Source organism: Microcaecilia unicolor, chromosome 3 (genome assembly GCF_901765095.1).
Source record: "Microcaecilia unicolor chromosome 3, aMicUni1.1, whole genome shotgun sequence".
NCBI classification, from domain to species: domain Eukaryota; kingdom Metazoa; phylum Chordata; class Amphibia; order Gymnophiona; family Siphonopidae; genus Microcaecilia; species Microcaecilia unicolor.
The window spans coordinates 756969-769174 of NC_044033.1; the positions used below are offsets into that span (position 1 = coordinate 756969).

Genomic DNA, 12206 nt, shown 5'->3' on the forward strand with positions numbered 1-12206 from the left:
AGTCCTGGGGAACTGAGGAACTGAGTTCAATTCCCACTTCAGGCACAGGCAGCTCCTTGTGACTCTGGGCAAGTCACTTAAACCTCCATTGCCCCATGTAAGCGGCATTGAGCCTGCCATGAGTGGGAAAGCGCAAGGTACAAATGTAACAAAAATAAATAAATAATAAAATAATATGTAACTTGTCGTTAAAATCTTCTGTAGTACCTGAAGATTGGAGGGTGACCAATGTGACGTCGATATTTAAAAAGGGTTCTAAGGTTGCTCCAGGAGATTATAGACCGGTAAGCCTGACGTCAGTGCCGGACTAAATAGTGGAAACTAATATAAAGAATAAAATTACAGAACACGTAGACAAACATGGTTTAATGGGACAGAGTCAGAATGGGTTCAGCCAAGGAAGGTTTTGCCTCACCAATTTGCTTCATTTCTTCAAAGGCGTGAATAAACATGTGGATAAAGGTGAGCCAGTTGATATACTACATCTAGATTTTCAGAAAGCTTAGGAGGCAAGGTTCTAGTGTGGATTAGGAATTGGTTATTGGACAGACAACAGAGGGTAGGGTTAAATTGTCATTTCTCTCAATGGAGGAAGGTGAACAGTGGAGTGCCGCAGGGATCTGTACTGGAGCCGGTACTATCAAACATATAAACGGCGTGTGACCGTACTCACTCGCAAATGCGCAGTAGACTTCCCTCTCTGCCCGCCCCCACGTCAATACGTGATGACGGGGGCGGGACAGAGAGGGACATCTCTACTGGTATGCTGCAGACGTCGGAACCGCCCCTCCATCTGGCCCGAGCACTGTGAACTTACATCAGCACGCAGCAGCAGGCACATCAGCAAAGCTGCTGTCGAGCTTCCTTCTCTGCCTTAGTCCCGCCCTCGCCGACGTTACGTCACACGAGGGCGGGACACAGGCAGAGAAGGAAGCCCGCCCTGACAGCAGCTTTGCTGATGTGCCTGCTGCTGTGTGCTGATGTAAGTTCACAGTGCTCGGGACAGATGGAGGGGCGGCGGCAGCGAATCCAGGGGAAGGCGAGCCCCCCCCCCCCCCCCCATTCCAAAAGTAGCCCGTTTTCACGGGCTCAACGGCTAGTTTAACATATTTATAAATGATATGAAAATCGGAATGAGCAAGGTGATCAAATTTGCAGATGATAAAAAACTATTCAAGGTTGTTAAAACAAGTGCGGACTGTAAAATATTGCAGGAAGACCTTAGGAAATTGGAAAACTGGGCGTCCAAATGGCAGATGAAATTTAATGTGGACAAATGCAAGGTGATGCACATTGGAAAGAATAATCCGAATCATAGTTACCTGATGCTAGGGTCCACCTTGGGGGTGAGCAATCAAGAAAAAGATCTGGGTGTCATTGCAGATAATACGTTTAAATCTTCTGCTCAGTGTGCGGCGGCCAAAAAAGCAAACAGGATGCTAGGAATTATTAGGAAAGGGCTGGTGAATAAGACCAAAAATAATATAATGCCTTTGTATCGCTCCACGGTGCATTCGCACCTTCAGTATTGCATTCAGTTCTGGTTGCTGTATCTCAAAAAAGATATAGTGGAATTAGAAAAGGTTCAAAGAACAGCGACCAAAATGATAAAGGAGATGGAACTCCCCTTGTATGAGGAAAGGCTAAAGAGGTTAGGGCTCTTCAGTTTGGAAGAGAGACGGATGAGGGGTGATATGATTGAGGTCTACAAAATCCTGAGTGGTGTAGAAGTAAATCGATTTTTTACTCATTCCAAATGTACAAAGACTAGGGGACACTCAAGGAAGTTTCATGGAAATACTTTTAAAACAAATAGAAGGAAATATTTTTTCACTCAACAAATAGTTAAGCTCTGTAACTCTTTGCTGGAGGATGTGGTAACAGCGGTTAGCGTATCTGGGTTAAAAAAAAAAAAAGGTTTGGACAAATTCCTGGAGGAAAAGTCCATTGTGTGCTATTGGGACACACATGGAAAGCAACTGCTTGCCCTGGGATTTGTAGTATGGAGTGTTGCCACAATTTGGGCTTCTGCCAGGTACTTGAGACCTGGCTTGGACACTATTTGGAAAACAGGACACTGAGTTAGACAGACCACTGGTCTGACCCAGTATGGCTACTCTTATGTTCTTATGATGAGGTTGGTGAAGTGTAAGGACAGACATGAGAGAAAGGGTAAATGTGATGATAAAAACAACATGAGACAGCAAGTTTGCATTTTTCCAGGCTTAGAGTCTTAGGAAGGAAGCCTAAGATAACAATACAATCTGCTTGTTTTTGAATAAATAATTTCAAAATCGATCCATCACTACCTAGATTTTCACCTTCTCTCAAAATGCTCCAATGGTGAAATTGAATCCACTGGGATAACTACAATGAAACAAGCAAACACTGAAAACTCATGGTCTCAATAGTAACATTAGTAATGGATATAAGCTCTTTTCTCTCTTCAGGCATGACAAGAATTAACTCACGTCCACATTAAGTTGGGTTAATGCAACACAGAAAACTTTTTTGTTTCATCAAACATAAAACAATATGTCCCCTACCAAATTCAAATACACCAGTGTATTTACCTTATAGAGATGGAGACATAGGCGGCTGCAAGCAGCATGGACAACTGTTGTCTTTCCAATGCCACTAGGTCCAGAAAGGAGAATACTGCTCCCTCTCTGTAGTACACATCCCCTGCAAAGATAATTCAAACATGTCATCCAACACCCAAAGAAACTCATTTCAGAAATCCACTGTGCAATCCATGTTCAACATTAGAAAAATTAAAATTAGCTTCACTGATGGATCATTGCAGCCTACATTGCAAGTAGAATAGGAAGAATCGTCTAGAACTTTCTCCAAAAATTTTGCACATACATGCGGGACTTTTCACGCACTCTCAGATCTGCTGCTTTTCAGTTACTTGTGTAATTTGAACAAATAACGAACAGCTTGAGTACTGAGTAATAATTGCTGGGTGGTGTGGCTTACTGTGCAGCTTCTGATTACTTAAAGAACTTCACTACAAAGCGCCTGCACCGCAGGCACATGGAAGGAGCGTTAACAAGGAGCTGGTCCTGCTCCTTGCAGGCGCCTCCTTGGGCACCTCCTTCTCTTCTCTGTCCTGTTCCTGTTTCACTCATTACGGTCTCCCTCCATCACCATGTCCTCCTCATTTGCTTTCATAGCAGCCATTTCCGTGTCCTCATTTACCATCCACATTTTATCCTCTCTCCTCCCTGCCAGCCCTCCTATCACCATCTTACTCAACTCCTATCTGGCCCACAGTCTGCTTTTTCTTCTACCAACATATCAGCTTAAAATTGGCCTCTTTAATGTACGTTCACTCAGATATAAAGCTCACCTCAATGCTGACCTTAGCACCTCTCACCAGCTTGACATCCTCTGTACCACCAAGACCTAGCCTGTCTGGTTTCTTCTCACCTCACACCCCGCCCATCATGGCAGGGGCATCGCTTGTTTTTTTCTCATCAAAGCTTCATGTCGCTCCTTATCCTGTTAAACCATTGTCAATCTCAGAGGCAGCTCATTCTCTGCAATTCCTCTCCACCTCCCCTCATGTTTTCCTTTCACTCGTTTACCCCCCACCCTTTGTCTCTCTCCCTTAACAAACTGCTTGCTTTCATACCCGAGTGTATCACCCGTTGCTGCTCCTGGGCGATTTTAACCTTCCCCCCTCTGATGCTGCTTCTGCATTCTATTCTTCTGCTTTTAACGCAGGCCTCCAACACATTCACTTCCCCACTCTCAGCACTGGTAACAGTTTTGACCTCATTTTTACCTCCTCTGATCTTACCCTTGGCTCCCAATCGATGGCAACTTTCCCCTATCCGTGGGCCGACCATCCTTTACTTACTTTTGCTTTCCCCCTCCCTCTATTTCATAGTAACATAGTAAATGAAGGCAGATAAACACCTGTACGGTCCATCCAGTCTGCCCAACAAGATAAACTCATTTTACATGGTATTTGATACTTTATTAATAATTGTAATTGTAACACATCACCACTTATCTTACTTTCTGACTGGTTCTTTCTATGCCTGTTTGCTTAATTCTATTATGTCATCCTATTCTCTATGAAACACCAAACATATCTTTTACTCTGGAATGGCGAATGCCATAACGGAACATTGTAAGCCACATTGAGCCTGCAAATAGGTGGGAAAAAGCGAATGCTACATACCTGTAGAAGGTATTCTCCGAGGACAGCAGGCTGATTGTTCTCACTGATGGGTGACGTCCACGGCAGCCCCTCCAATCGGAAACTTCACTAGCAAAGTCCTTTGCTAGCCCTCGCGCGCCCGCGCGCACCGCGCATGCGCGGCCGTCTTCCCGCCCGAAACCGGCTCGAGCCGGCCAGTCCAGTATGTAGCAAGACAATACACTTCAAGGGAAGACACAACTCCAAAGGGGAGGCGGGCGGGTTTGTGAGAACAATCAGCCTGCTGTCCTCGGAGAATACCTTCTACAGGTATGTAGCATTCGCTTTCTCCGAGGACAAGCAGGCTGCTTGTTCTCACTGATGGGGTATCCCTAGCCCCCAGGCTCACTCAAAACAACAACCAAGGTCAATTGGGCCTCGCAACGGCGAGGACATAACTGAGATTGACCTAAAAAATTTACCAACTAACTGAGAGTGTAGCCTGGAACAGAACAAACAGGGCCCTCGGGGGGTGGAGTTGGATCCTAAAGCCCAAACAGGTTCTGAAGAACTGACTGCCCGAACCGACTGTCACGTCGGGTATCCTGCTGCAGGCAGTAATGAGATGTGAATGTGTGGACAGATGACCACGTCGCAGCTTTGCAAATTTCCTCCATGGTGGCTGACTTCAAGTGGGCTACCGACGCAGCCATGGCTCTAACATTATGAGCCGTGACATGACCCTCAAGAGCCAGCCCAGCCTGGGCGTAAGTGAAGGAAATGCAATCTGCTAGCCAATTGGATATGGTGCGTTTCCCTACAGCCACTCCCCTCTTGTTGGGATCAAAAGAAACAAACAATTGGGCGGACTGTCTGTGGGGCTGTGTCCGCTCCAGATAGAAGGCCAATGCTCTCTTGCAGTCCAATGTGTGCAGCTGACGTTCAGCAGGGCAGGAATGAGGACGGGGAAAGAATGTTGGCAAGACAATTGACTGGTTTAGATGGAACTCCGACACAACCTTTGGCAGAAACTTAGGGTGAGTGCGGAGGACTACTCTGTTGTGATGAAATTTGGTGTAAGGGGCCTGGGCTACCAGGGCCTGAAGCTCACTGACTCTACGAGCCGAGGTAACTGCCACCAAGAAAATGACCTTCCAGGTCAAATACTTCGGATGGCAGGAATTCAGTGGCTCGAAAGGAGGTTTCATCAGCTGGGTGAGAACGACATTGAGATCCCATGACACTGTAGGAGGCTTGACAGGGGGCTTTGACAAAAGCAAACCTCTCATGAAGCGAACAACTAAAGGCTGTCCTGAGATCGGCTTACCTTCCACTTGGTAATGGTATGCACTGATTGCACTAAGGTGAACCCTTACGGAGTTGGTCTTCAGACCAGACTCAGACAAGTGGAGAAGGTATTCAAGCAGGGTCTGTGTAGGACAAGAGCGAGGATCTAGGGCCTTGCTGTCACACCAGACGGCAAACCTCCTCCAATGAAAGAAGTAACTTCTCTTAGTGGAGTCTTTCCTGGAAGCAAGCAAGATGCGGGAGACACCCTCTGGCAGACCCAAAGAGGCAAAGTCTACGCCCTCAACATCCAGGCCGTGAGAGCCAGGGACTGGAGGTTGGGATGCAGAAGAGCCCCTTCGTCCTGCGAGATGAGGGTCGGAAAACACTCCAATCTCCACGGTTCTTCGGAGGATAACTCCAGAAGAAGAGGGAACCAGATCTGACGCGGCCAAAAGGGAGCAATCAGAATCATGGTGCCTCGGTCTTGCTTGAGTTTCAACAAAGTCTTCCCCACCAGAGGAATGGGAGGATAAGCATACAGCAGACCTTCCCCCCAATCCAGGAGGAAGGCATCCGACGCCAGTCTGCCGTGGGCCTGAAGCCTGGAACAGAACTGAGGGACCTTGTGGTTCACTTGAGATGCGAAGAGATCCACCAGGGGGGTGCCCCACGCCTGGAAGATCTGTCGCACCACACGGGAATTGAGCGACCACTCGTGAGGTTGCATAATCCTGCTCAACCTGTCGGCCAGACTGTTGTTTACGCCTGCCAGATATGTGGCTTGGAGCACCATGCCTTGACGGCGAGCCCAGAGCCACATGCTGACGGCTTCCTGACACAGGGGGCGAGATCCGGTGCCCCCCTGCTTGTTGACATAGTACATGGCAACCTGATTGTCTGTCTGAATTTGGATAATTTGGTGGGACAGCCGATCTCTGAAAGCCTTCAGAGCGTTCCAGATCGCTCGCAACTCCAGAAGATTGATCTGTAGATCGCTTTCTTGGAGGGACCACCTTCCTTGGGTGTGAAGCCCATCGACATGAGCTCCCCATCCCAGGAGAGACGCATCCGTGGTCAGCACTTTTTGAGGCTGAGAAATTTGGAAGGGACGTCCCAGAGTCAAATTGGAGCAAATCGTCCACCAATACAGGGATTCGAGAAAACTCGTGGACAGGTGGATCACGTCCTCTAGACCCCCGGCGGCCTGATACCACTGGGAGGCTAGGGTCCATTGAGCAGATCTCATGTGAAGGCGGGCCATGGGAGTCACATGAACTGTGGAGGCCATGTGGCCCAGCAATCTCAACATCTGCCGAGCTGTGATCTGCTGGGACGCTCGCACCCGCGAGACGAGGGACAACAAGTTGTTGGCCCTCGCCTCTGGGAGATAGGCGCGAGCCGTCCGAGAATCCAGCAGGGCTCCGATGAATTCGAGTTTCTGCACTGGGAGAAGATGGGACTTTGGGTAATTTATCACAAACCCCAGTAGCTCCAGGAGGCGAATAGTCATCTGCATGGACTGCAGGGCTCCTGCCTCGGATGTGTTCTTCACCAGCCAATCGTCGAGATATGGGAACACGTGCACCCCCAGCCTGCGAAGCGCCGCTGCTACCACAGCTAGGCACTTTGTGAACACCCTGGGCGCAGAGGCGAGCCCAAAGGGTAGCACACAGTACTGGAAGTGGCGTGTGCCCAGCTGAAATCGCAGATACTGTCTGTGAGCTGGCAGTATCGGGATGTGTGTGTAGGCATCCTTCAAGTCCAGAGAGCATAGCCAATCGTTTTGCTGAATCATGGGGAGAAGGGTGCCCAGGGAAAGCATCCTGAACTTTTCTTTTACGAGATATTTGTTCAGGGCCCTTAGGTCTAGGATGGGACGCATCCCCCCTGTTTTCTTTTCCACAAGGAAGTACCTGGAATAGAACCCCAGCCCTTCTTGCCCGGATGGCACGGGCTCGACCGCATTGGCGCTGAGAAGGGCGGAGAGTTCCTCTGCAAGTACCTGCTTGTGCTGGAAGCTGTAGGACTGAGCTCCCGGTGGACAATTTGGAGGTTTTGAAGCCAAATTGAGAGTGTATCCTTGCCGGACTATTTGGAGAACCCACTGATCGGAGGTTATGAGAGGCCACCTTTGGTGAAAAGCTTTCAACCTCCCTCCGACAGGCAGGTCGCCCGGCACTGACACTTGGATGTCGGCTATGCTCTGCTGGAGCCAGTCAAAAGCTCGCCCTTGCTTTTGCTGGGGAGCCGCGGGGCCTTGCTGAGTCGCACGCTGCTGACGAGAGCGAGCGCGCTGGGGCTTAGCCTGGGCCGCAGGCTGTCGGGAAGGAGGATTGTACCTACGCTTGCCAGAAGTATAGGGAACAGTCTTCCTTCCCCCGAAAAATCGTCTACCTGTAGAGGTAGAAGCTGAAGGCTGCCGGCGGGCGAACTTGTCGAATGCGGTGTCCCGCTGGTGGAGAGACTCTACCACCTGCTCGACTTTTCGCCAAAAATGTTATCCGCACGGCAAGGCGAGTCCGCAATCCGCTGCTGGATTCTATTCTCCAGGTCGGCGGCACGCAGCCATGAGAGCCTGCGCATCACCACACCTTGAGCAGCGGCCCTGGACGCAACATCAAAAGTGTCATAAACTCCTCTGGCCAGGAATTTTCTGCACGCCTTCAGCTGCCTGACCACCTCCTGAAAAGGCTTGGCTTGCTCAGGGGGAAGAGCATCAACCAAGCCCGCCAACTGCCGCACATTATTCCGCATGTGTATGCTCGTGTAGAGCTGGTAAGACTGGATCTTGGACACGAGCATAGAGGAATGGTAGGCCTTCCTCCCAAAGGAGTCTAAGGTTCTAGCGTCCTTGCCCGGGGGCGCCGAAGCATGTTCCCTAGAACTCTTAGCCTTCTTTAGGGCCAAATCCACAACTCCAGAGTCATGAGGCAACTGAGTGCGCATCAGCTCTGGGTCCCCATGGATCCGGTACTGGGACTCGATCTTCTTGGGAATGTGGGGATTAGTTAATGGCTTGGTCCAGTTCGCAAGCAATGTCTTCTTCAGGACATGGTGCAAGGGAACAGTGGACGCTTCCTTAGGTGGAGAAGGATAGTCCAGGAGCTCAAACATTTCAGCCCTGGGCTCGTCCTCCACAACCACCGGGAAGGGGATGGCCGTAGACATCTCCCGGACAAAGGAGGCAAAAGACAGACTCTCGGGAGGAGAAAGCTGTCTCTCAGGAGAGGGAGTGGGATCAGACGGAAGACCCTCAGACTCCTCGTCAGAGAAATATCTGGGATCTTCCTCTTCCTCCCACGAGGCCTCACCCTCGGTGTCAGACACAAGTTCACGGACCTGTGTCTGCAACCTCGCCCTGCTCGACTCCGTGGAACCCCGTCCACGATGGGGGCGTCGAGAGGTAGACTCCCTCGCCCGCATCGGCGAAGCTCCCTCCGCCGACGTAGTCGGGGAGCCTTCCTGGGAGGTGGCCGCGGTCGGTACCGCACGCGGTACCGACGTCGGGGACCTCAACCTGGGCGATGGGCCAGCCGGCGCCACGCTCAACGGTACCGGTGGCGCAAGCACCGCCGGTACCGGAGGGGTAGGGCGCAACAGCTCTCCCAGAATCTCTGGGAGAACGGCCCGGAGGCTCTCGTTTAGAGCGGCTGCAGAGAAAGGCTGAGAGGTCGATGCAGGCGTCGACGTCAGTACCTGTTCCGGGCGTGGAGGCTGTTCCGGGCTGTCCAGAGCGGAGCGCATCGACACCTCCTGAACAGAGGGTGAGCGGTCCTCTCGGTGCCGATGCCTGCTGGGTGCCGAATCCCTCGGCGACCCAGAGCTCTCGGTGCCGACACGGGGAGGAGACCGGTGTCGATGCTTCTTCGATTTCTTCCGAAGCATGTCACCAGAGCTCCCCGGCACCGACGAGGAGGACGTCGAATCCATCCGTCGCTTCCTCGGGGCCGAGACTGAAGAAGGTCGATCTCGGGGGGGGCTGTACCGCAGGAGCCCTCAGGGTAGGAGGAGACCCACCCGAGGGCTCACCGCCACCAGCAGGGGAATGGACAGCCCTCACCTGCACTCCACCCGATGCACCACCGTCCGACGACATCAGCAGACGAGGTCCTGGTACCACCGACGTCGATGCAGCTATCCGATGTCTCGGCGCCGATGCAGAGGCCCGATGCCTCGATGCACTCGATGCAGGGGCGGCCGAGGAAGATGGTCTGGACGCTGACGACGTCGATGCACTCGAAGATCCCGGTGCCGATGCCGACGAAGAGCCCGAGAACAACACGTTCCACTGGGCTAGTCTCGCTACCTGAGTCCGCCTTTGAAGCAGGGAACACAGACTGCAGTTCTGAGGGCGGTGCTCGGCCCCCAGACACTGAAGACACGACGAGTGTCGATCAGTGAGCGAGATAACCCGGGCGCACTGGGTGCACTTCTTGAAGCCGCTGGAAGGCTTCGATGTCATGGGCGGAAAAATCACGCCGGCGAAATCAAAAGCCGAAATGGCGAAATTTGAAGCACCAAATTTAGAGGGAGAAAAAATCTCGACCGAGGCCGAAAAGAGGCCTACCCCGACGACGAAAGAAAACTTACCGGGGCAAAAAAGCTGGAAGTACGGGGAGGATTTACACGAAACCCGGCGGGGGGTTTCCGGAGCACTTCCCGACTAGGACAAAGCTTTCCCGAAGGAAAAAAACACGTTCAAAAACAAATTGGACGCGCGAGGTCGACTTTCCGGGGCTCGACACGGCGAAAACACGACCGTACCGAGTGCGGACAAAAGAAGACTGGCCGGCTCGAGCCGGTTTCGGGCGGGAAGACGGCCGCGCATGCGCGGTGCGCGCGGGCGCGCGAGGGCTAGCAAAGGACTTTGCTAGTGAAGTTTCCGATTGGAGGGGCTGCCGTGGACGTCACCCATCAGTGAGAACAAGCAGCCTGCTTGTCCTCGGAGAATGTGGGATACAAATGCAACAAATAAATAAATAAATTTGTATGTATACTCGAGTTTGATTTGTCCTTGCCTTTCTTAGGGCACAGACCATAGAAGTCTGCCCAGTACTGTTCTTGTACTAAGTTCTGAAGCTAACATCGAAGTCACGATCAGGGCATAGACCGTAGAAGTCTGCCCAGCTCCCATTTTGTTTCACAATTACCGGCGTCGCCACCCAATCTCCGCTAAGATTCCATGGAACCATTCCTTCTAAACAAGATTCCTTTGTGTTTATCCCATGCATTTTTGAATTCCATTACCGTTTTCATCTCCACCACCTCCCACAGGAGGGCATTCCACATATCCACCACCCTCTCCGTGAAAATAACTTCCTGACATTTGTCCTGAATCTGCCCCCCTTCAACCTCAATTCATGTCCTCAAGTTCTACCACCTTCCCGTCTCCAGAAAAGGTTCATTTGCGGATTAATACCTTTCAAATATTTGAACGTCTATCGTATCATACCTGTTTTTCCTTTCCTCCAAGGTATACAAGTTCCTTGGAGGAAAAGAGAAACAGGGGTTTCCTTCCTTCTTTCCCTCTCCAATTTTTCCTACTCATGTCTTTAATGAACACCCTGGCGAACCTACCGTCCCCATCAGATTCTTTATTCCTCGCGCATCAGGTCACAGACTTTCATTCTTCTCTCTCCTCTATCACTGATTTGCACGCCCTTTCAAGCTTCACAAATCCTCCCCATTCTTCCTCTGCCCCTTGGTTCTTCCCTGCCCTCAAGTCAGCTGAAACCTATGACGGCAAATCAGAACACCATTGGTGTAAGACCCGCTCTCGTCAAAAATCTCAACAGCCTTGACCGTCTTCATGTTTGTTTGTTTTTTTAAAGTTTTTCATACTCTCACGCCCGCATCACCAGTTTCACCTGATTATGACCCCTCACTTCTCCCTTTAGACTCCCTGGCACTCACTAGGCAGCAAAATATTTTTTCTCTCCACCAATCATTCTTATCTTCTGTTTCCCCCCCACACCTTCTACTCTCCCCTCCTCTCCCACATTCCATCTTCAATCTGGTCCTCTTAACTTACCCAATTCTTCCTCTCTTTTTTGTATCATAGCCTCCCTTAATCCTACCTCCTCCTCTGCCAATCTTTGGCCTGCCACCGCTCTCCACAGTACATTCATATGCAGCGCATTATTCAACACAACTCTCGTAATTCTACTGCTAGCCTCATATACTGGTAACACTTATTGGATGTATTCAATGAATGTTGGTCCACATTATTTTTACTTTTATTTTTATGTAATAATTACATATATACAGTGGGGGAAATAAGTATTTGATCCCTTGCTGATTTTGTAAGTTTGCCCACTGACAAAGACATGAGCAGCCCATAATCGAAGGGTAGGTTATTGGTAACAGTGAGAGATAGCACATCACAAATTAAATCCGGAAAATCACATTGTGGAAAGTATATGAATTTATTTGCATTCTGCAGAGGGAAATAAGTATTTGATCCCTCTGGCAAACAAGACCTAATACTTGGTGGCAAAACCCTTGTTGGCAAGCACAGCGGTCAGACGTCTTCTGTAGTTGATGATGAGGTTTGCACACATGTCAGGAGGAATTTTGGTCCACTCCTCTTTGCAGATCATCTCTAAATCATTAAGAGTTCTGGGCTGTCGCTTGGCAACTCGCAGCTTCAGCTCCCTCCATAAGTTTTCAATGGGATTAAGGTCTGGTGACTGGCTAGGCCACTCCATGACCCTAATGTGCTTCTTCCTGAGCCACTCCTTTGTTGCCTTGGCTGTATGTTTTG

At 50.4% G+C, this 12206-nt stretch overlaps 1 protein-coding gene across 1 annotated transcript in view; it reads right to left on the bottom strand.

The window, feature by feature from the left end:
- Positions 1-12206, bottom strand: part of PEX6 (peroxisomal biogenesis factor 6) — a 314233-nt gene that overhangs the window by 224657 nt on the left and 77370 nt on the right. The window contains exon 6 of the mRNA XM_030195683.1: positions 2574-2685. Within this exon, the coding sequence (XP_030051543.1) occupies positions 2574-2685 (112 nt within the window). The remainder of the gene's footprint in view (positions 1-2573; positions 2686-12206) is intronic.